This window comes from Lepisosteus oculatus, chromosome 16 (assembly GCF_040954835.1).
Source record: "Lepisosteus oculatus isolate fLepOcu1 chromosome 16, fLepOcu1.hap2, whole genome shotgun sequence".
Classification (NCBI taxonomy): Eukaryota; Metazoa; Chordata; class Actinopteri; order Semionotiformes; family Lepisosteidae; genus Lepisosteus; species Lepisosteus oculatus.
In genome coordinates this window covers 12,357,297-12,380,554 of record NC_090711.1, presented here as the reverse complement: position 1 = coordinate 12,380,554, position 23,258 = coordinate 12,357,297, and the positions used below count along the sequence as shown (strand labels likewise).

At 42.4% G+C, this 23,258-nt stretch overlaps 1 protein-coding gene across 2 annotated transcripts; it reads right to left on the bottom strand.

The window, feature by feature from the left end:
* Nucleotides 1–99: 99 nt before the first annotated feature.
* csnk2a4 (casein kinase 2, alpha 4 polypeptide) lies at nucleotides 100–22,376 on the bottom strand. 2 transcript variants are annotated; one of them, XM_015364662.2, is made up of 14 exons: nucleotides 22,209–22,376; nucleotides 19,517–19,614; nucleotides 14,753–15,001; nucleotides 13,654–13,765; nucleotides 12,838–12,939; nucleotides 11,867–11,917; nucleotides 10,258–10,317; nucleotides 9,198–9,281; nucleotides 7,240–7,350; nucleotides 6,613–6,714; nucleotides 5,752–5,852; nucleotides 4,798–4,946; nucleotides 3,138–3,227; nucleotides 100–1,885 (listed from the first exon to the last, which is right to left on the bottom strand). In XM_015364662.2, the coding sequence occupies exons 3-14, from the start codon at nucleotides 14,851–14,853 to the stop codon at nucleotides 1,770–1,772; spliced, it is 1,179 nt and encodes a 392-aa protein (XP_015220148.1). In that variant the 5' UTR covers nucleotides 14,854–15,001; nucleotides 19,517–19,614; nucleotides 22,209–22,376; the 3' UTR covers nucleotides 100–1,769. The 2 variants fall into 2 exon arrangements, with proteins under 2 accessions (XP_015220148.1, XP_006639471.1); XM_006639408.3 differs by lacking the exon at nucleotides 19,517–19,614.
* Between the last annotated feature and the right edge of the window lie 882 nt (nucleotides 22,377–23,258).

The window sequence follows — 23,258 nt, the reverse complement described above, 5'->3', positions numbered from 1 at the left end:
GAACCAAGTAAAATAATTTATATTGCATCACATTTAAAAAGAAAAAAAATAAACAAAATATCCTGAAATGACACACAATTACTTACAATGTACCCTTGATAAATAAAACACAACTGTTTATTTACACAAATAGTCTCAAATACTGGTCTTCCACATAAGAGGACAAAAATATATATACAGTAATGGTAAGGGCTCAAACATCTTCATAACTGCAGTGTATTATTAAGGATTCGCATGTTTCAAGATCTCAAAAGGGGAAAATAAAAGTTGCAAATGCATATTTACAGCCAAGTCTAAGCTTACAAGACTATTTGTTTACAAGATTCGCATCAATGGCACTAAAGGCAGAAAAATTTCAACCCTTCAAGTTCATCTTAGACGTGTCCTTCAATATTGCATTAAGTGACAGTTTGTGAAAAACAAAAACCCTGATACAAACTAAACAAATCTAGAACCGTTTCACCCTATATCACATCTGCCAGAAGAACAGTAAGGATTATTAGGAACATTTTGTTATGAGGATTCCAGACACTTTCTTCTGGTTTTAAGAGCAGATGCGACAGAAAACTTTTTTTTAAGCACTCCGAATAATAACCCTTGTGCTGTTATTTTTCTCCTCTCTCAAAGTTAAAACTATCTACAGGATGTCCATACCGTTAACAGTGGAAGTTTAAAGCATTTTAAAGACAGTACCAGTTTTTATTTTTGTTTTAAAAAAAAGCATTTTGGTCATCTTTGTTTTTCCCAAGTAATCCAGTATTGGCTTTGGTTATGCTACTAGAGCGAATTTAAGTGACTGATGAGAGCAGCAGAGTAAAGAGGTGTGCTTTGCAACACAAAAGGATCTGACAGATGGCTTGGCTTAAGATGGCTTAGAAGAAGCTTCAGATGACAAGATAGTACTGTCGTTAAATTACTCATCGTGGTTCAGATTTACAAGGCCAAGGTGAGGTGTGGGTGTCCGTGCCACCACATGCCTGCTGGCCATGTGGACGTCGTTTAAGGAGAGTGGTCAGCGAGACTGAGATATCACAGAGGTGACCGGCTCTGTGAGACTGTGTGCTGGGCTTGGGCAGAACAGTCAAGGAGTGGACTCTCTCAGACACGAGCCTCGGATCTCTCCACTTATAAAAGCAGCGTGTTTTGAGATGGCGGGCGGCGGATGCTCATCTTTGCATGGGTCATACTGTCCCTTCTCTTCCTAGGAGCGATGATAAAGAGTTTTTTGTTCCAGGATGAGCATGTTTAGGTTTGAACTGGTATGTGGTGAAGCACTGCAGGTGGCCCTACGAGGTTTCGTTTCAATTGCACTTCGAGGGTAAGCTGCTCTGCCTCTTGTGGTCCTGATGGTTTAATTTTTTTTGCATGTTTTGACTTGTCGTGTGTAATCTGTGTCACAATGCACCTGGATTTGAAGGTAATGCTGTACGTCCATGCATGTATCACTCTATTTTGTGCTAGCCCTGTAAATACACACACAGGTGTATGAGTGCTTGTGTGTATATGCATTTATTTAAATATACACACACACAAGATTTATTACCAACTGTCAAACGCATGGAATATCTGTATATCTAGGACATACAAAAAAATATACAAAAAAGAAAATTCATCCATTTACTTAGTTTGGGTTCATTGAACTTAGAAATCCACAAGCAAAACCGTTCAGAGGTGGCATTCCTGGACCTCTTCAGCAATCAACCCAGTTAAAAAGGGGTCAGAAGGCAACCGCCACTCCAGCCGGGGTCAGAGGTCAAAGGGAAGTGACATCACTGCTGGGCACCAGCTGCAGCCGGCACTGGTGTGCCCAAGGTGTTGGTGGCAGAAATGACCGGAGAGCCAGCCAGAGGACCGAGGGGAGAGGAAGTTGGCATCGCAGAAATCCCTGAAAATACATGTAGCAGGCAACAGTTAATAAAAGAAACGATGATAGTGTGTTGCATTTATTGAATGTCACTCATTCTGAAGACTGCCTTAACTCACCACTGATCTGCCATACTCTCTGGAAAGGCACACAGTGTGCTGATCCACACATGCCCAATATAAGGAAAAGCAGGGAATGACTGGGATAACTATTCTTGAGTGAGGGCATTTAGGTAGTCAGAATGAACATGAAGGAAATAAGCTAATGAAGGAGAGGACCAGTACTCTATTGTGCCACAGTGCCCAGGATTCTTTCACGCCCATGAGCAGGCAGGACTTTGGTTTCATATCTATTTGAAAGAACAACAGCACAGTGTCAGGTTTCCATAATCTGCTTTAAGACTTGGAATAGTCCAGCCATACTGTTCACCCACTCCATTTCCAGTAACACTCTTGAGCGTTACATCTCCCACCCAAGTCTGATCAGCACAGTAATCACCACATCTGCATTGCTCTTAGATCTCCCGTCTTCTCAATACAAAACACTCGCATTCGAGCTGGTTTTGTTACCTCTTTGGAAATGAAGGCCCTGTCTATTCAAGTGTTTTCATCAGCATGCAACATTTTCAATTATTTTCTTAACTTTTCATTCATGTTGACATTACGTTTTCCAGAAGGATTCTTTGATGCATTATACACTACATTAAAACTGTTGTTCTTTATACAGTTCTCAGAACACAAGTACAGATAACTACCAACAATCAACGTGCTTTACCAGTCAGAGTAATGGTTTAACATTAAGTGCCCAGGCAACCAACTCTGATTATCCCGGAGCCTTGCCTACGAAAAGTCACAAAGCTATACGATGATTTAGAGATTTCAATGTTACTATTTCCTTATACTATGGCACACCAGTTGGATTCAAAGATCCAATGTATTTTAAGACAAAAAAAAAAACAAGGGTTCTGAACAGACATATCACCAACAAGGTTTTAAAGTTGGGCTACTGGAAGATATATCTTGGAAAGTGCCTGGATCATTTCTTATTTTAAATTGGAAAAAGGGTGCCATCTTACATGAATATTATATTATATTTTTTTAAAAGCTTCACACACAGGAAAAAAAATGCAGGTGATACTCCTTGCACATCCAGAGAGGGGACAACAGAAGAGACTTATGCTTCATCTTGGCCTGCATGGATCATGCCCCCTGCTCAGCACCCAGTGCCAGTCTGACCACACTGCCCTTGAGCCCGGAAAGGATGTGCTTCTCACCTGACATCATGTTGGCTGAGCTCACAGGTGTGTTGCCACTGGGCATGTTGGCTGACCCTCCCATTCGAGACTGGTCTTTTACAATAGGATCTGCAAAGACGAGAAGCCCACATCAGCACTCACCGGAAATCCACACCTGTCTGCTGCAAACCCCAGCAGTACGAACTAAAGTCTGTCTTGGGCTGACATGGGATCAGGCTATGAATCCGACAGAAACAAATGATTAGACATGCCACAGTCTCCTTGTTATTGGAGTCTGGAGGAATAGAAGCCTAGTTATGTATTTCCTGTAATGGCCAGCACCAGCCAGAAAGCAAGGAAAGAAATATGAAATGTACATTTATCGCACGCTTGATGCTGAGATAGGAAAGCTGTACTTAATCTCTATAGCTTTCCCTTTAATAAAGCCTTTTCCTTCATGGAAATGCCAATATATATGCCAATATGCTAAACCTGAAGCCCTTATATAAGCTTTGCTTTAAAAAGGAAGAGGTCAAAGGCAATATTTGTATTTCGACAGCAGAGGACAGCATTTGCTAAAGAAAAACATAGCTCTGTGGAGACGGCAGGACATTCACAGAAAACAGTGGTCTAACAAGACTGGAAAGATCCAAAGCAAGAAATAAGCACTTTTAAAATGTACAAAGCCCTCAACATATTCACAGCAATGAGCTGGGAGTCCTCAACGAGGACGCATGAAAGAGGTCTAAAAAAAGCTTTTAGATGGGCAGAAAAAACATTCTTTTTGAACACCGCAAAATGATGCAGCCCAACAATAACTCTGCATGATGGCTTAAAATATACTTTCTGAAATTAATTAATAATTGCTTACACTTATATAATGCTTTTCTGGACTCTCCACTCAAAGTGCTTTACAGGTAATGGGGACTTCCCTCCACCAAAAGTGTGCAGCCCCACCTGGATGATGCAATGGCACCCATAGTGCACCAGTACACTCCTCACACACCAGCTCTCAGTGGGGAGGAGAACAGAGTGATGAAACCAGTTCAGATATGGGGATTATTTGGAGGCCATGACTGGTAAGGGCCAAAGGGAAATATTTACACCCCTACTCTTTTCGAAAAACATCCTGGGATTTTTAATGACCACAGAGAGTCAGGACCTCGGTTTTACATCTCATCCGAAGGACAGCGCCTGTTTACAGTAAAGTGTCCCCGTCACTATACTGGGGCATTAGGACCCACATATACCGCAGGGTGAGCGCCCCCTGCTGGCCCCACTAACACCTCTTTCAGCAGCAACCTTAGTTTTTCCCAGGAGGTCTCCCACCCAGGTACTGACCAGGCTCACACCTGCTGAGCTTCAGTGGGTTGCCAGTTGCGAGTTGCAGGCCGATATGGCTGCCAGCTAAATTCTGAGGCATCTTTCCATTACTTTATCATAAACAATAGAACGTGAACAACCCCATAAAAATCAGAGCAGACTGCTTATTATTATAATGCTTTGCACAAGTTTCTGGCACAAACAATACTAGAACTAAAATACCCCGGCTTTGACAACGTGCAAATAAGACAGAGTAAGACAGAGTAATTACACCTTTAAGGGCAGCCAGGCTGCCAAAAGGCTGGAAACCAGAATACCCAAGGTCTCGACACACGGGCCCTGGGAGGGCGCTGTGCGAAGAGGCCTGCTGGCTTACAGAAGTAAGGGTGCTCCATCGCCTCGCGAGCCGTCAGCCGCGCCTGGTGGTCGTATCTCAGCAGCTTGTCCAGGAAGTCCAGGGCCTCAGGGCTGACCAGATGCTGGTTCTCGCTGTGAACGAAGCGCTCCCATCGCTTGCGAGAGTGCCTGGGAGACAAGACAGTTCAGGCAGAGGTGAGCTTACACGGGCCGCAGACCGTACATGAAAGGGAGAGCTCTGGTCTCGAGGTCCAGTCCGCCGCATTCCATAGCCACTACAGTTTTTATTCCAACTGAACTCGCACGCTCTTGATCTGGTCATTCAATTTAAGGCTAACTAGGCTAAGTGCAACTCTCCCCATCCCCCAAAATGGCCGAATGTTCTCACTCAGAATTCCTACTCATCTGGAGCTTGGGTTTGAACAATTAACAATTAAAATGAAGGTGTCGTGCCAACAGAGAAAAATGAGAGAGTCTGTAAGTGAAGGGAAGGTGAATCTCACATGTGTAGTTTATACTTGGAGGGTGAGTGTGCACAGAGCACTGTTCAAGGCAGAAATAAAGTCACGCTGGAGAGGCATAATGACAGTATCAACAGACAAACCATCGGATTCACCATCACGTTCAGATCTGGGACACAATAAAATTAACGAAGTGCTACATATGTACTCAAATGATAAAACGGAGGACCAATTTGTTTTCCAGTACCCCCGAAGGCTTTTAATCCATTCAAAATAGCCCGGCTTCTCAATGATGGCACACAGTTACATATTTCAATATTAAAATTAGTTAAATATTTAATATGCTAAATGTTTCTGTTCAGGAAGAACAGAACCAGAAAACTCTTCTGTCCCCGGGGACTGGAGATGAGATTTCCAGGAAGGAAAGAAGAATTTTTCTAGGTTTCACACTGCTTCAAAACACACAGACGGTTTTGCACAGTGTTTTCACTGTGACAATTAAAAAAACCCACCTTCCTAAAATGTCATTGAACCGAGGCTCCAGTTCTATATTGTACTTGTCAATGTAATCGTAGAGGTCTTCAGTCCCCAGGACTTTAGCTATTCTCACCAGCTGTGGAGAAAAAACAAAACAAAACCATTTTTGTAGGTGGACAAAAAACACCCACCACCTTCCTTCAATGTCATTTTTCCCCGTTTTCTTCTCAGATGACGTCAAATGCTGCTGAAATCGGTTTTAGAGCTGTAAAGGTAATGACTGGGACACGAACAGGCAAAATGAGACACTACTCTGCTCCAGTTCTGTCCTAGAGGGATCATTACTGAAAAACGTACTTCCCCGTCCCTTCACAAATCAAGCAATTGTGCCAAAAGTCCAAAGGCAGACTGGTCGGCTAAACTGGCTTCAACGGAACTGGTCCTGCAGTGAATGACTTGTGTCTGCTGGCTCCTGGGATAGTCTCTAGCTCCCCTGCGACCCTGAACTGTATACAGAGGTCAGAAAATGGATGGATGGATAGTTCCTAAGGAACAGGACGTGGCTTTAGATCTCTCTCTATACCCCTTCACAGGGTCTTGTTAGCATGACTGTTACTGCACTCCTGTATTCAAGATTTCTTTATTTGTCATATACAACAAGTGTATTGGAATGCTTACTCGTTCAGCTGTACCCAGTAACATTAGGGAAAAAAAAATAGGCACAAATGACAAACAGACATGGACAATAAACTTAAGACAACAGACGTTATAATACAGCCAAGCCAGGACATAGTGCAAACAGTGCAGTACCTTAAAGTGCAGGTGCTAATTTGAGCTGTTTATGATGCGGACTGCTGGGGGGAAGAAACCGTGTGTGGGGGCACTTCCAAGCATACCTGGTCGTAGTTGTCGTGGCCATGGAAGAAGGGCTCCTTTCTGAAGATCATACTCGCCAGCATGCAGCCCAGACTCCACATATCCAGACTGTAGTCATACATCTGCACCAGATAAAAATATTCACCTTGACCAAAGGGCGAACACTACGTGGGCTTGGTTAATAGACCAGGAATGTTTTTTTTGCTAAAACAGTGGTTATTCGTTGAATGCCTCCAGCACAACAAGGAAAGTCTATTAACAAACCCGCAACACTATAAAAAAAATCTCAATCCTCAAGTCAAAACAGAACTGTTTTGCATTCTTTCCTTAGGTGAAAGCAGGTGCCAGATTTGCATTTTAACAAGATTTAAGTTTTGCCTGTAAATAAGTTATTTTTTCATTTTCTTATTGCTTAACAGGCATAAAACATGGCATGAAAAGCACAATGAACCATCACATTGCAGATGTGCAGCTATGGATGACCTTCACCAAGAAAAGTGTTCAGTTGTTTTCCTGAGCTGTACTTCATGTCAAACATCAGAAACATGGATCACATCAGAGCTGTATTTTTCTCAGCTATATTTACGAGTCAGAAGAACCAAGCAAATCTGAGCCTGTTCTAACAGCAACAACACGGTCCATCTCACCTGATAGTCTACAAGGAGCTCCGGGCCTTTGAAGTAGCGAGAGGCGACCCTCACATTGTACTCCTGCCCAGGGTGGTAGAACTCAGCCAGTCCCCAGTCGATAAGCCTCAACTGCAGAAATGCACAGATAAACACCAAATGAATATCAGCCAGTCGGTGTCAAATATTTTGACAGGGTATGATCAGGACATCGATAAAAAGCTGAAAATGAAAGATGGCAGGAGAGATCCATACCAATCAGACTGCCTTCACAGATCTATTCAATAAACATCCAAAAAAGCTTTCAAGGTACTACACTCGTTTTCAAAGAGATGAACAGCTGGATTTGAAGCAGAGACCCAGTGCTAAACACTAGGGAACACAAACATTTTAGCACATGTGCATGGTACAGCTGTAAAACTATTTGTGCAGCATCTGAGCTGCAGGAAACAATTATAGTTTGGATGGTGCTTTTTACGAAAGGGGTTAGAAAGACACTGTGGGTGATTCACATTCAAAAGACAGAAGACCAGCTGCAGGAATCTCTTGTCTGGTTTATCAGCTCTGTGTGGGAAGGAATGTGAGAATCTGAAGCACTTGGCAGGAGAGGAAATCTGAACATAACCAGGATTTCAGGTTTTATTCGCAGCAGCTAATCACAAGGAAAGCCTTTTATCGACAACACCAATTTTCTCTTGATGGCATTAACAGGAAAAACCGGACTTAACAGCAGACTAAAGGTAAAAAAATAAAAGACTGTCCACGAACTGTGGCTGCTACAAACCAAGTGCAGAGTGATTTAATAGGGCAAAATGATGGTGCCAAGAAGACGTTTTTGAACCCCAAAGTTTATTAAACTGAGATTGGAAGGTTCCGCCCTTATAAAGATCGGAAACATCATAAGTTTGGTCTTCACCATACAGGTTTGTGAAAACAAGTCATGCCACAATGTAAGGAAATCTCTAGGGACCTCAGAAACAGTTATTGATGCTCATCAGCCTTGAAAGGGTTACAAAACAATTTCTAAGGGTTTTGGGCTCCGTCAATCTACTGTCAGACAAATGGAGAAATGTCACTCTATTCAGGAGCAGATGTCCTACCAAAATCTCTCCAAGAGCAAACTGGAAATAATCAAGGAAAGAACCCCAGGGTAACATCCAAGGAATTGCAGGCTACTCTAATCTTGGCCAATGTGACGGTTCCTGACTTAACTATCAGAAAACGACTGAACAAGAATGGAGTTCATGGAAGGAGATAACCCCTGCTCTGCAAAAAGAGCACTGCTACTCATCTGAAGTTCTCAAAGGAGCACATAGATGATCTTATGGAACAATGCTTACTGAACAGACAAGTCAAAGGTGCAGTTCTTTGGCCTCAAAGAGTAATGGTATAATCAGTGAAAAGCCAACACTGCTTTTGAAGAGAAGAACCTCATCCCACCCATGAAGCACAGTGATGGAAGTGTGAAAACAACACTGAGAAACCAACTAACATGAAGTTCTCAAAATCTATTGTCTCCATTCCCCCCCCCAAAGGTGCAAACGAAGACACACCTTAAAAAAGTTTGTTTAGAGGAGAACGTCAAGCCATCCATGACTTGAACCAAAAGTGGATCTGGCAACCAAGACAATGACCCTAAACATACAAGCAGATCAACAGAAGGATGGCTGCAGCAGAAGACATTCCATGTTTTTAACAGTGTTTTACAGAAGTCTGGAGCTGAAAGCCACTGCAATATTGTGGCAAGACCTCAGGTGAGCTGTCCGTGCAAGGCAGCTCTCAGGTGTAACAGAGCTGAAGGAGTTCTGTAAGGAGGAAGGGGCGTGAATTTCCTTCCTCAAACCCCAAGAAAGACTAATCAACAGTTACAAGAACTGAAATAATGGAGAAAATATATTCCGTCCCGCCTGAATGCCTAGTACTCCTGAGCAGTTGCACCAAGGATGAAACATTATCAAACAAGAAAGAGACGGAGTTACCTTCCTGTGCTCATGGTCAATCATCACATTGTGGGGTTTGACATCCCTGTGCATGATGCCCATGCTGTGGCAATAATCCAGAGCCTGTGAAAGCAGGGAGCACTTGAACAATTACAGGAACAAAAGAAACCACTACCAACATCCTATCTGTTGCTGAGATACTGTCATGTATATTGTCATTATCACCCTGACTTGATGGACTCCTGTGAGATTCAACAGGTATTTTGATTTGCTGATAAAACTATTCTCGAGTTTTCCCAAACTCCAACCTGAACTGGAAACTGAACATTGACGCTCTGTTGAAATGACACTGGGAATTACCGGTGAGGGCTCCGAGTTCAGATCCCAGGTGGAGCAACAGATGGAAGTGGAAACAAATGGAAGTTGCCTTGCACAAAAGTGTCAACCAAATATGACCACGTTTACGGTCACCAAGATGCATAGCCAAGCAGGGGCTCTATTAATATAGTTGGAAAGATAGTTCATCCTAACTTATCAGAAGGGATTTTAAATGACTTCTGTTAGGCTGGTCCTCAAGAGCTACATTGGACTTCTTATTCTCATTCCAATTGTGCTTTTTATATTTAAGTCTTTTTATAAGGTTATAATTTTATGAGGAATTCTCAAATTACAATCTGTATGCATTCGGGGAAATGCGTGTTAATAGTATTGGTTGACATAAAAAATATCACATATAAGGGGTTATGTAATCAGTGGAGTGCCACAGAGATCTGTACTAGGACCACTCCTGAGTTCATATACTTAGTGAACTAATCATTTTTGCAGATGAGTGTTTTAGAAGTGACCAAATAACTAGTCTATTCTAAAGATTTCCTAACTGGCACCCCTAAGTTTCAAGCCTTAACAACTGGAGACAAATAGAAAACCTGCAGGGATGTGGTTCTTCAAAACTGGACTGGGTCACAGCCTTTCAGCTCTGACCCCTGACCAGACCACTGCTGAAAATCCCTAAGCTGTTTTGTGCTTCGGTTCATACAAAACATGAAGAAATGAATCTTAAATTTGAGGTCTCTTGCCAAGAAGTCAATCCCACACCTACCTTTAGGATCTCGTACATGTAGAATCTTATGTCGTAGTCCGTTAAGGTCTGATACAACTGCTGTTGGTTGACAAAAAAGAAACATGTTACTCTCACTTTGGATAAGACCAAAGGTGTTTTCCATTTTCTACAGCAACTGAGAAAATATTGGATTTCTTTTGTGACGTATTGGTATGTATTATACATGGATAGGTAAAACTGCAATGCATCTGAGAATGACAATCACAACATTTTATCGTTTAAGAGAAAATGAAGATATATTTTAACCAATCGAGTTTCAAATGAAATACCAAGCTGACATTAAAAGACAAAATCTCCTGCCCATTTGAGAATCAAGAGCAGAAAATGCTGCTCAGCTACTCTGACTTGCAGAGTGGAACAAACTATCTTGGTCGCTCTGGGCTAAAATGTCAGATCCTCATTTTGAACTAAGCTATTTGTTTCCACTCTATTTCACTGCACTCAACCCACTGCAATGCTGACAGGGTTCATACAGTACGCACAAGTCAATGAATGGAACTGTGCATCATGATATGCTTCTTTCTTAAAGAAAGATAAAAACAGGTTATTGGTCCTTTCAGCATGCACAGGTCTCTTAGCAGAATCACTGTAAACAGGAAAGTGCTCATATCCCTGTAGCGATAAAGTCTGAAAGGATAACTCAGTCCTTTAAAACACAAAGATATTGAAACTGTACTGACCCAGAAGCAATGTTTTTACGAGTTAAAAGGGGATTCATGCGATGTTCTGGGGACTGAAATTAATGAATAAATAGAAACCAGTGCAGCTGTGCTACGCCACATTTCCGCTCAGTCAAGCAGATTTATACTGAGACTTTGAATTAAACGCTAATGAACTTCTCTTCACTTTTTTATATCTACAGGAAAATGTGTTGCACCTCCTCTGAGATACATTCATCAGTTGTTTTAGTCGCTTCATTGAGCTGGAAATCTTCAAGTTTATTTTAAAAAAATGTGTAATCGCGCAGCGCAACATGTCATGGGAATTTCTGGGAGGTTCTGACAGCCAGAGACCTTTAACGAAACTGACAGACCCCAAGGGCAGGGAGGACCATGATCTTGTACTTGACATGGCAAACTCCCTTAGCGCAAAGGGCCGCTTGTTTAGCAGTTTCATAATGACCCTGTCAGAAATTCATGTGTGGAAAACTAGGTTCATACCATAACGAAAACCCTAGGAGTATTCACGAGAGACGACACAGACGAGCTTCGCTTAACTTTCAAAGGATATGATAGAAACACATTGGAACTGCCTAAAACACAGTGGAAGTTAATTAAAAAAGTATTAATGTATTTAAAACTGAGAATAGGATGTACTTCTTTACCCAAAGGTTTGAGGGAGCTTTGAACAAGCCACCTAGACACGCTGTTGAAGCCGATACCCTGTTTTCTTTAAAGAAACGGATGGATTAGATCTCGAAAAATCAGTTAACTACTAACCAGGGCTGAATGGTCTCAGAACTCCTCTCATTGGTAACAATTCTTAAGGGGCTGCTGACAGTGCTGCTATACAACTTCATGAAATACAACCTTCCTTCTCTTAAAGGCTAATCAGAACGCTGCCGAATTGTAAAGAATAAAAGATTTACCTTGAAATCTGTGTTGTTAACATGTTCAAACACCAAAGCAGGTGTCCTTGACTGAAGAAAATTAAGAGAGAAAAAGCATTATTTAAATTCTAAATGGGTAAAATTTACACATCCATAATATACAAGATCAGAGGTTCAGGATTAACCATTTTTATAATGATATGCTTAAAAAAGGCATACAATTGCAAACAATCCTTTACATGACTTTTAGGAGCTACCCTGTTAAAATGATAAATTATAGAAATTTGAAAATTCACAGTTTAATAGACTAAGGGGTGTGACCTGAAAATTCTAAGCATCTTACAGTTACTGTGACCAAAGATTGGGATAAGCTACACATACCTCAACATTGTTACTACAAATAAATGACTAATGATCTTAAAAAGCATGTGAAAAAAATAAATGCTAAGGGGTCTTAAAAAACACTCTTTCATAATTTAAATGTCAAAGGGTAGAGAACACAGGTTTAAACGCTCCATGGAACATAATTTCGAGCAACTCTAAAGTCCAATGCTTTACAACTACTGCTACACTGCTAGTGCTATCTCACTGCAAAATCTGAATGGAAGCATAATCTTTCCATAATTCACAGCACACCTTGAGATTGAAATCAAGGGTATTCAATCCCGGTCCTGAACAGTCACTGCATCTCCGGGTTCCAAATTGACACTTAAGCTAAACTATAATGTTACTATCTTAACAGGACCTATTCAAGTTGTTCTCATGTCTTCAGGTGCTGTTGTTTTAAAGAAGCCTAGAAAAAGCACCAGCCTTGCTGGAGACAACTAGTCTTAATGGAAACTTCAGGGCCCCAACGAAGGGCAAAACAACAGATATTTTGCTATGTTATGCACATTTCCTACTAATCATGTACAGCTGTAACAGCATAACTCTCATCGTGTGGATGGTGAATTGTCATTAATTGCTGCGTCCAAAACCACAGATAACTGTCCTGCCCCTATGTCACTCACCACAGGGTCTTTGACGATGTCTAGGAGAGTGATTATATTGGGGCCTCCTCGCAGATTCTCCAGAATCTTAATCTCGCGCTTAATTTTCTTCTTCTTTACTGGCTGCGGAGACAGGATTTGTCAGATTAAAGACCAAAGCACGCACCGGAGCTCTCAACTGCTGTCGTCAGCTGATGACAAAAGAGGTTTAAGGAAACAGGGGTATTACAGTACATCCCTTTCAAAATGTTGTTTTTAACAGCTCAGACTATAAAAGCACATGTGATGCACTGGCCATTTGAAGCAGATAATGGCAAACAACCACAGAAATCCAGCAAACCACTGATCACTGCTTCAACCGAGGTTATACAAGACATCTGCAAGGTTTTATGCTAGAGAAAAGCCAGGCATGTAATAAGACATTTTGCTCTACCTACATTTGTGAACGTGCAGAGCAAATGTTGTGAAAGACTGATACCATCAGTTACCAGACAATGTGAGTAATCCGATGGTCACTCAGATGCTAAAGCAAAGTCTAAAATGCTACTTCAATATTTATTTATAGTTCCTGGAAACTGGAAAAGAGCATGCTTCAGTGAATTGTCCACAAAGCTGTTTTTTTCTCGACATTCTTTGAGGAAAACTTTGAGAACGTTGTTTGATTTTACCTGGAATATTTGTCTTTCCTAAAAGAAGTCTTGACATTATGTTCTTTAAAAAAATGCCAAACAACTTGTAATGGCTCCAACCTGTGCTCAATCACCCATCAAAAGGTCAGTCACAAAGTACAAAAGTACGGACAGCAATACAATTATTCAGAGCTTGACACCATCTTACCTTCAGTATTTTCACAACTACTTTTTCATTATTTGTGATGTTGATTGCTTCAAAGACTTCGCTGTATTTGCCTCTGCCTAACTTCCGTACTAACTGGTAGTCGTCTTGGTTACTGCAAGAACAAAACCAGACATCAGCGACATTGTTAGCTCGGTAGAACGGTTAACATTTCTTCCGGGTGAAAATAAAATCTGATCGAGTTCATAAACACTCAAACTGAAAAGCAACTTGAAAAGTTTGTCAGGTTTGTAACGCATTACAAGTTGGACAAGAAAAACGTCTTCTACATTTCCTTACAGTTCAAAGAATACCGTCACATATTTCACTTCTGCTCAGTCGGGTTCTTTGGTTTGCTGTCAATCACTGATGGCATACTTGCCCAACAAACTGCACCTGATTTTGCTTTTGCTAATGTAATAACTTTCACTCTCCTGACCAAAAAGGAAGCTCTTGCTCCATTTCTGGTAAGCAGCTTGGACTTCCAAAAACAGGACAGAGCATGAACTCAAGGTGACAGATTTATTTGAAATACGTGCACATCATTAAGGAATCATCATCAGGTTTGAGGACGAATACACACACATCACTTTTTATAGATGTTGGCATTTGTAAACAGCAATAAAAATGCTACCTTTATCTGAACCTTATCCCAGTGAGCTTGAGGTCACCAGTGCAGCACAGACACTCCCAATGGAGTGAATTAACAAGGAGTTCCAAACTATCAGTGGGGAGGAGAACAGAGTAATGAAACATGTTCAGAGATGGGGATTATTAGGAGACCATGACAGGTCAAGGCCAGGGAGGAATTTGACCAGGACACCAGCGTAACACCCCTACTTTTTTCCAAGAACCGCCCTGGGATTTTTAATGATCACAGAGCGTCAGGACCTCGGTTTAATGTCTCATCCAAAGGACGGCACCTTTTTTTTTGCAGGAGTGTCCCCGCCACTATAATGGGGCATTAGGATCCATACAGACCACAGGGTGAGCGCCCCCTACTGGTCCCACTAACACGTCTTCCAGCCGTAACCTTAGCTTTCCCAGCAGGAGTCTAACACCTGCTGAGCTTGTGAGATGCAGGGTGATATAGCTGACTTACCCCCACTCCACCACATGGGACTCGTAGTCCCAGTACTCGCGCGGCCGGTGTGTGTTGACATCTGTGTACACTCTGGCCCTACTCGGTACAGGTCCCGACATGTCCGACAGCTTGGCGGAGGAGGCGGGGCGCGGGGGCGGAGCCGTAGTGGGCGGAGCTCAGCTCGGTCGCTGTCCGTCTGTGGCACGCCGGGAGGGGTGGGCGGGGCCTGGCCGAGGAGGGGGCGGGGCGGTCGGCTCTTTGGTACAGCTGGAAAAGACGCGCAGAGAAAACAGAAACAGAAACCTGGGTTATGGGACGTTGCCACTTAGGCCACCTGTGGCGAATCAGTTATGCCCTGCTCACCAAAAAAATGTACTCTTCAGCTAACTCAACTATAAATAATCTGCTACTTACAGAAGTGCTCACAATGATAAAAAGCAGCTGCATTGAAGACTATCCCTTAATTCACCGCTAAGGTATTCGTTAATGTTTAATTACACAGTCTGACTAAAAAATAACCACTGCATCACTGAAGAATAATTACAGATTTTTAGAGGCTGGAGCACTCCACTTAACTCCACCTAAAATTCTTAAGATTATGAAAACAATCACCTCCTGTGTTTTCTTGTTTGCTAAATACTCTATCTTGTATGCTTTTTAACCCTTTCTTTGTCCTTCAAAAACAATCAATTTTAGCACAGACTTGCAAACCAGGTTTTAAAATGGAGATATGTATAGTTGTAACTACCCTTATGTACTTTAGAGAGGGTTTAGGACCAAGATCTAAGTACGTCAATACTGTCAGTACTGACTATCTTTAAAAACAGGTGACTAACAGGGTTCGAACATCTGTTCGAGATACAGAACTTGTGATGACTGTTAAAAATCCAGAATTTTAATTCCTCAGACCATATGCTGAATAGATAAATCTTTAGAGACTGTTGATTTAAAGGTGACCTGCTGGGCTGAGCCTGTTGGTGGTCCCTGCCTGCTCTATAAGTGAACATTACATTAAAGCCATCTATACATTTTTTAAGAACTTTATCCAATTCAGGGTTACAGGGGGGCTAGAGCCTATCCCAGCAAGCAACAGGCACAAGGCAGGATACACCCTGGACAGGACGCCAGTCCATCGCAGAACAGACACAAAAACACACACTCATGCCAAGAGGCAATTTTCCCAGAAGCCAATTCACCTACCAGTATGTCTTTGGACTGTGGAAGGAAACCCGAGCACCTGGAGGAAACCCATGCAAACACAGGGAGAACATGCAAACTCCACACAGATAGCACTCCAGGTTCGGAATTGAACTTGCATCCCAGTGCTATCCAGTGCACCACGGTCTGCACCTCTCTTACATGAACCACCCATTTCTACAGCTAGTGGACAATATGTTTACTATTAACCAGGACGCTTGTTAAATCCCAAGGTCATCTGGAATAAAAATCTGAATACCTTTCCACTCTTATCTGAACACATTCCTTTCTTAATGGATGCATATATTACAAGTGTCACATATCTATATAAATGTGATTTCGGGAGACTTGCAGAATCAGGAGACCCTTGATCCAAGGTTTGCTGTAAAACATTACCGCTATCAAATCTCTCTAGAGGGTATTTATCCAAATCATTCGAGCCAACATAATTTTTAGTCTGTATTCCAAAAACAACATTTTCAAAAAGCTCAGTAACGATAGCAATGTACTTAATAAAGCTTCAATGAATCTGTGGAAAGATTAACCACCTTTGAGGCACTTAATTTCACAGATCACCTGCTAATTAGTACTGTACATAATTAAACGTTTTAATCCCTGCAATCTGAGTGACTCGGCCTCCATACCTGTTTAAAATCTTCTGAATTAACTTAATTGAACCATCAATTCTCCGTTTTGATTCAAGTTGATCATTAATTTTGTTACTAATTAGGCAGAAATGAATGAGAAACGAGCAAGGGCTGAGCCACCCAACAGTCACGCTGTAAATAACGTATCTGTGTCGCTTTCAGACTACAGTGCAGATGGGCTTGGACAGTTCTGTTTATTCCGGTATGTGTTCCATCATTGAGGAGGAATTTGAAAGCTATAAAAACCCAAAGAAGTAAAAGTAAACAACTAGGGTTTCGTGAAGCTGAAAACTGCTTTGTGTTTCCGCCCAGAGAAGAAATCCTTGCTGCCAGTTAAAATGGGATCAACCCCAATGTGTTGCTGTAATGCCCCTCTAAAAAATAAATGAGTTGTATCAAAGTGATGCATAAAGGCATATCAAGAAACAATGTCGCTGTGAAGAGCCCCTATTTCCTCTATGGGTACGGTGCAATCACAGCATGAAAACGTGGCTGCACGGAATGAGCAAAACATAAGAAAGCAAGATTTCTCCAATGTGCCTGACTGACCGAATAAACTGAGCCAGTTTAATAATAATAATTTAATAATTGCTTACACTTATATAGCACTTTTCAGGTCACTCCACTCAAAGCGCTTTACAGGTAATGGGGATCCCCTCCACCACCAATGTGCAGCCCCACCTGGATGATGCGACGGCAGCCATAGTGCACCAGTACACTCTCCACACACCAGCTCTCAGTGGGGAGGAGAGCAGAGCCAGTTCATAGATGGGGATTATTAGGAGGCCATGATTGGTAAGGGCCAATGGGAAATTTGGCCAGGACATCGGGGTTACACCCCTACTCTTTTCATGAAACACCCTGGGATTTTTAACGACCACGGAGAGTCAGGACCTCGGTTTTACGTCTCATTCGAAGGACAGCGTCTTTTTACAGTATAGCATCCCCATCACTATACTGGGGCATTAGGACCCACATGGACCTTAGGGTGAGCGCCCCCTGCTGGCCCCACTAACACCTCTTCCAGCAGCAACCTTAGTTTTTCCCTAAGGCTCACACCAGCTTAGCTTCAGTGGGCTCCCAGTTGTGAGTTGCAGAGTGACATGGCTGCTGTTGCTGCTATAGGAAACAAGTTTCCTACTATACTAGATAGAATTGGCCTCTACTGATGTATAACCACCCAAAAGGCAGTTAATACGAACCAAGTGGAGTCACAAATCATTCACTTAGGTCAGGGCATATGAATATGTGAAACAGCAACTAGACAAAATGCCACAACAGCACAACTAACTAAGCAACAAAAAAATCTAGAGCACAGTCATTTACCAAAAGGTTAAGTAGCTTAATTTCATTCTTTGCTCCCAAATGAGAAGTTAGTAGTTACTCATTAAGGATTAAATTCACAGGTCACTGCATTAGAATTTTAACCTCTTGCTTACAATTAAAAACAACAATACAAGGTGATTAACACAGCTCTGGGCCAGGAATCTGGTTAGAAAAATCCAGGCTTGTCAGTTTCATCTCCCTGATCTCGGCTAAGACCACACCCATGACAAAAATACGCAAATCTCATCAGTAATTCTTCAGATACCAAGGTTGATAAACCACAGTGTTGCATCAGTTTCATGTTAAGCTGGCGTTTTTTTAGACCTTTTTCATGTAACATGAAACAAAGTTCATGGCAATCTAAGAAAAGCTTGTATTAAGAGACAAAAGCCTAAAGCTTACACAATTTTAAGATCTGCTCCAATCCTCAAAAGCTCCTCATCCGAGTGTGAGAGATCCTCAACACACCGTCATCAGTCTGAGCTGCTGGCGGTGGGGTCTGGCCCTCGTTAGGCAAAGAGCAGCTCTAATTAAATTGAACGCTGCTCAATGTCACAGCGACCCTCAACGGAGCCTTGCTCAACACCGACCGCAAACCGGTTCGCGTTTTCCAAGACTCTAAAAAGCTAGACCTGGGGGAAAGAGTTACACTACACCAGAGAAGGCTTAAATACGTTCATGCCTGCTGAAAAAAAAACCCTTTGACAAAGAAACCTACAGTAGATTTATCCGATCACAGACCTATTTTTATTAATTTGGCTGGTGCTTTTATCTCAACCGACTTATCTGACCAACCCAGTCAGCACGAGGTCAGTGGCTCAAGGGCACATCAGTGATGCTCCCTACACCCACAAACGGAACCGGCAACTGTCCAGTCCAGGGCCCCTAACCACTCCTCCGCAGGCTGGGCCTTGCAGATGTACAGACACCTGCACTGACATCAGCTCGCACTGTCTACAGTGTTTCTGCGAGACGGGAGCTTGGGTGCTGGGGACCAGGAGCAAACAGAACCAGACTGCAGCCAGTAAGAACCAGGACCCACTTTTAAAGCAGTACATGCCTGTTCCACACCCTTTCCCATTTTTCTTTACCTTTACAAACTTAGCAAGACGAATGTCAAACACAACGTTATGCCACCAAACAGCCAACAGGTCTCAAGACCGTCAGCTGCATGTCACAAGACAATCCAATGCAGTTTCCTCTGATTCAGTATTCAATAAAAAAAAAGACACGGAATCAAGTTACAGGACACAGTTAATAAATGTACTGGCTAAATCAATATCCACAGTGGTTCAGCTCACATTTTATTTAAAAAATGCCTATAGCCATTTTCCAATTTTAATGTACTCGGAGGAAATGACAGGTATTTTCATCCCACTTCATTTGTGGAGTAAGTTTTTACTCAATCGCATGCTTCACTCATCACATGCCAGGTATCTGCTTTCCCATCTGCTTTTCTGCAGGCCAATAAGGGCCTTCTTATTCTCCAGCTGGCAAACAGAATCAAATCCCCGTCAACAGCAGTCCACTGGATCACTGGGACCTGCTGAAACTCAATGGCAGCTCCTGACGCCATGAGGTGAAACCGGAAGAGGGCATCTTCATTTTTTACCTCCGCAAAGAGGGGTTAATCACGAAAGCCAGGTTTGCAATGCCCAACAACCCCCTGATCGTCTTCTGCAGCTCAGGCGAGAGGGTGCCAACACTGACCTGCGGGTAAGAAAAGTATGCAGTGGGGGAGGCGGGCCATTATAACAACCCCTTATATGACAGAAGCGGAGAATGTGGCCAGTTCTAAAGAGCAGCCTTTGTACAGTCGGGTTACATGGTGCAAAACTGCTCATCTGCTGCACGTGTCCTGTAAATTGGCAGAGAGACAGCAAAAGCTGAAGGATTGTGGGTTACTTGCTTTAGTTTCTGATTACGAATATGTGGTTATGGGTGGCACGGTGACGCAGTTGTAAATCAATCATTTCCTGACCACGTCTTTCAATTCAGAGTCACGGAGGACTATCCTGGCCAGCAACAGGCGCAAGGCAGGATACACCCTGGAAGGGACACTCGTCGATCGCAGGGCACACACAGACACTCACGCCTAGGGTTAATTTCCCAGTATGTTTTTTGGACTATGAAAGGAAAGGCATACAAAGACAGAGAGAACATACAAACTCCACACAGATAGCGCACCAGGTCTGGAATTGAAACCTGGGCCCTAGCACTGCAAGGCAGCAATGCTCACCACTGTACCAATGTGCCGGCCCCCCAGTAGAAATGTCCTTTTGCAAAAAAAAAATACTTCCAATATCTATTAGATTACAAACATTTCCAGGTAATTATATCTTGTCACTTTCTCCCTTAACGAAATTGTACCAAACAATTCTTCTCACACAATCTTGGATCATCACTCCAAGAAATAAAGACTTGTTTCACTTAGGAGCTTGTGCAGTTTTGTAAGGGACCTCTCCTTCAGTGATACAGATATGATTTCTCATACGATTGATAGTACAAGGATGGGAGAATGATGGACGCCCAAGCTTGATGAAACATTGAAATTCTTCAGTTCCTGACCCCTACAAGGCATTAAAGGCACAGACAGGTGGTGATTACCTGCAGGAAGTGAGGAATGACATGGGAATGCAATACCAGAAACCATTTCCTGCCGTCACAACGAACAGCCACAGGAAAAGGTGAACACCTACTTGAACTATACCTAATCTGACTGAAAACCGGTCGCGAAACAGCAGCGACTCCAGGTGAAATTAATTTGAAAAGTGCAGCTATTTCTCTCACCAGATTCCAGAGATACCTCTGTCATACCTGTCATCTCATTGTCGTTCGCTAACCTGTGAGGCTGCCTAGCGTGAATCAGTTTGATAAACTTCGAACCACAAATAACAAAGCACTGTGTAACATTCACTTCTATGAAATTAGTTGTTAAAATATTGATCACTATTGCCAGGACCCAGTAATATCAGTATCTTTGTCACAGACTTATTAAAAGAACAACAAGACACATTAAAGATGTTCAACTTAAAGCTAGGTGTTTGGATTTTAGGGATAAAAGATGGCACAGAACCACGCCCAGGATCAGGTACAAATTTAGGACTAGTACAGCCGAACTAAGAGAAACGTGATCAATCTCCTAGCCTGAGGAACAGAGAGTGACCCTGTCTTACCATAATGTTTTAAGTGTTGTATGAAAATGTCCACTAAGTTTGTCCTGTAAAGTGCTCAGTTAATTGCATCTGCTTTGGCAACCCTGTAATTAATCGGTCATGCCAATAAAGCTCTTTGAATGGGAATCTGAAAAGCATGGATGGTTCTATTTTTAAAGATATAATAGTAAGGGGTCTACAAGCACAAAATGAAATGGAAGGAAACTGCATGGGCCCAAAGAAAGGAACAGATGGTTACCAAAGTCTGGCTGTCCTTCTTTGGAGAAAACAGTTTGCTTGGCTTGGGTCCGGAGAAGCACTGAATGCAAGCGCTACAATGAATCGCCATAAATAAGGACGACTGAGGCTCAGTTTTAAAGAAGAAAGGATGCAAAAAATCGAGGCGGTAGTGCAAAAACAAGAGTCACAGTTTGCCGGGCCACATCTAGATAATATTTCAGCCTTGTCTCACAGAAAAAAAGAAACAATTTAGGCTTAAATGATAAACCTAACCAATGAATTAAGAGAATCAACAGATTTTCAATTATACCTTGATCAGAATTATATTTGATCAAGATCATAGATTTAGCTGAGCGATAGTACAAGCATTGTTAAATCGATTTTTGCTTTAACAATAAATAAATTAAATGCCGGCCGTGTGTTTAAGCTCTGTATTTAGAGACTGCATTTAACACTGAGCGTTTATTCCGAACAAAGCGCCTTTACAAACGTTTTCCAGCGCTTATTCAGGCAATAAACCAGCTGGAGCATAAATATTGATTCTTCTGGTAGGCATATAACACCTTCGGTTAAGGCACTATTTTTTGCAGACGGAAATTGTCCCAGAAGTGCGCTATATACCCCCGTGCACTCATCTCACCCCCATCTTTATCGATTTCAGGGGAAGCCTATCTGCTCCTGACCGTCCTGTTGCGAAAGAGTTAATTTTATATGTATTTTTTTTCTCTCTTACACACAGAGACATCCATCCATATACCGGATCGGTGAGGTGTGTGAGCAGGCTGGGTTTAATGGTGTGCCTTTCCTAGACCCGTCATTGTGGGGCTTGTCACTACTTCTCCCCCGCCACTACCGGGTGCGCCCCCAGCCGCATCTCGACAAGCCCGGACCCGAGCGACAGGTCTGTACCTCTGCTTTAATTTCTCCGCGGCACTTCGCTCCAGCGGGGGCTGCGAGTCCTCTCCCTCTCGCCGGAATCGCCAAAGATGATATTTCTGCTGTATCAGAGACAATATGGCCGGACCACACTCTCGCAGCCACAGGAAGCACGGCGAGGCAGCCAGGAAGCGGAAATGGAAGAACGAGTGCGGAGGAAAAAACGCATCGACTCAACACCATCGAGTCTGAGAGCAGTGAGCGGCCGTACTACAGCGCCCAGTGCGCACTGGAGATGAAACAGCTTCCAGCCCAGAAAACACTTGTAAACATTCAATAATACATAAATCATCGACTTCTTTCGTGTCGAATGCTGCACTGCAGCTACTAGGAGCTCTAGGCCCTTAGCCCTTAGCCAAACATCAGGCGATGGATATTTAAAAGTTGGTGACTTGTTGCAAGTTTGGGATAGACCAGTGGTCTATTGTGTTTCGGGTGAACCTCCTGTGCCCTCTTCGTTTTTGTTCCAGATGCGTTTTTAAATCTGAAGTTAATTGATTTCAGTTTTCGATTTTGATCACATTTTAAAATTTTGCTTTCAGCTTTTCTCCACACTAACTGTGGGAGCGTCTAATACAGTGTCACTCCAATGAGGGAGGGTTCGTCATCAATCCAGTTTCTAACCGCTTTATCCAATACAGAGTTGAATCTGTTTAGTCAGAAATAACGGCAAACACATTCAAGAGAGGCTGCGTAAAGTCCTGTATGCTGAAGCTCTTGGGAACAGAAGAAACACACCTAAACAAGCCAGGCCCCTGTTTTTTTGTTCTAAACCTGATCATAATTAAATACCTCATTATTTGGCTGACAAATTAAACTGTATTTTTTCAGAAATCACTTTGTCTTAATAAGTAGCCAGTTGAAATGTATTTCTACCATCAAAAGGACGCTGGCCCCAAGGGTTCTCAGTATATGTAGAACAGAGTTCTACTTCAAATTTACACAAGCAAGTGATGTAGAGTACTAAAATATCTTTATTGTTAGAAATTAAAACAACTGTTAGTCTGTCATGAAAATGATATC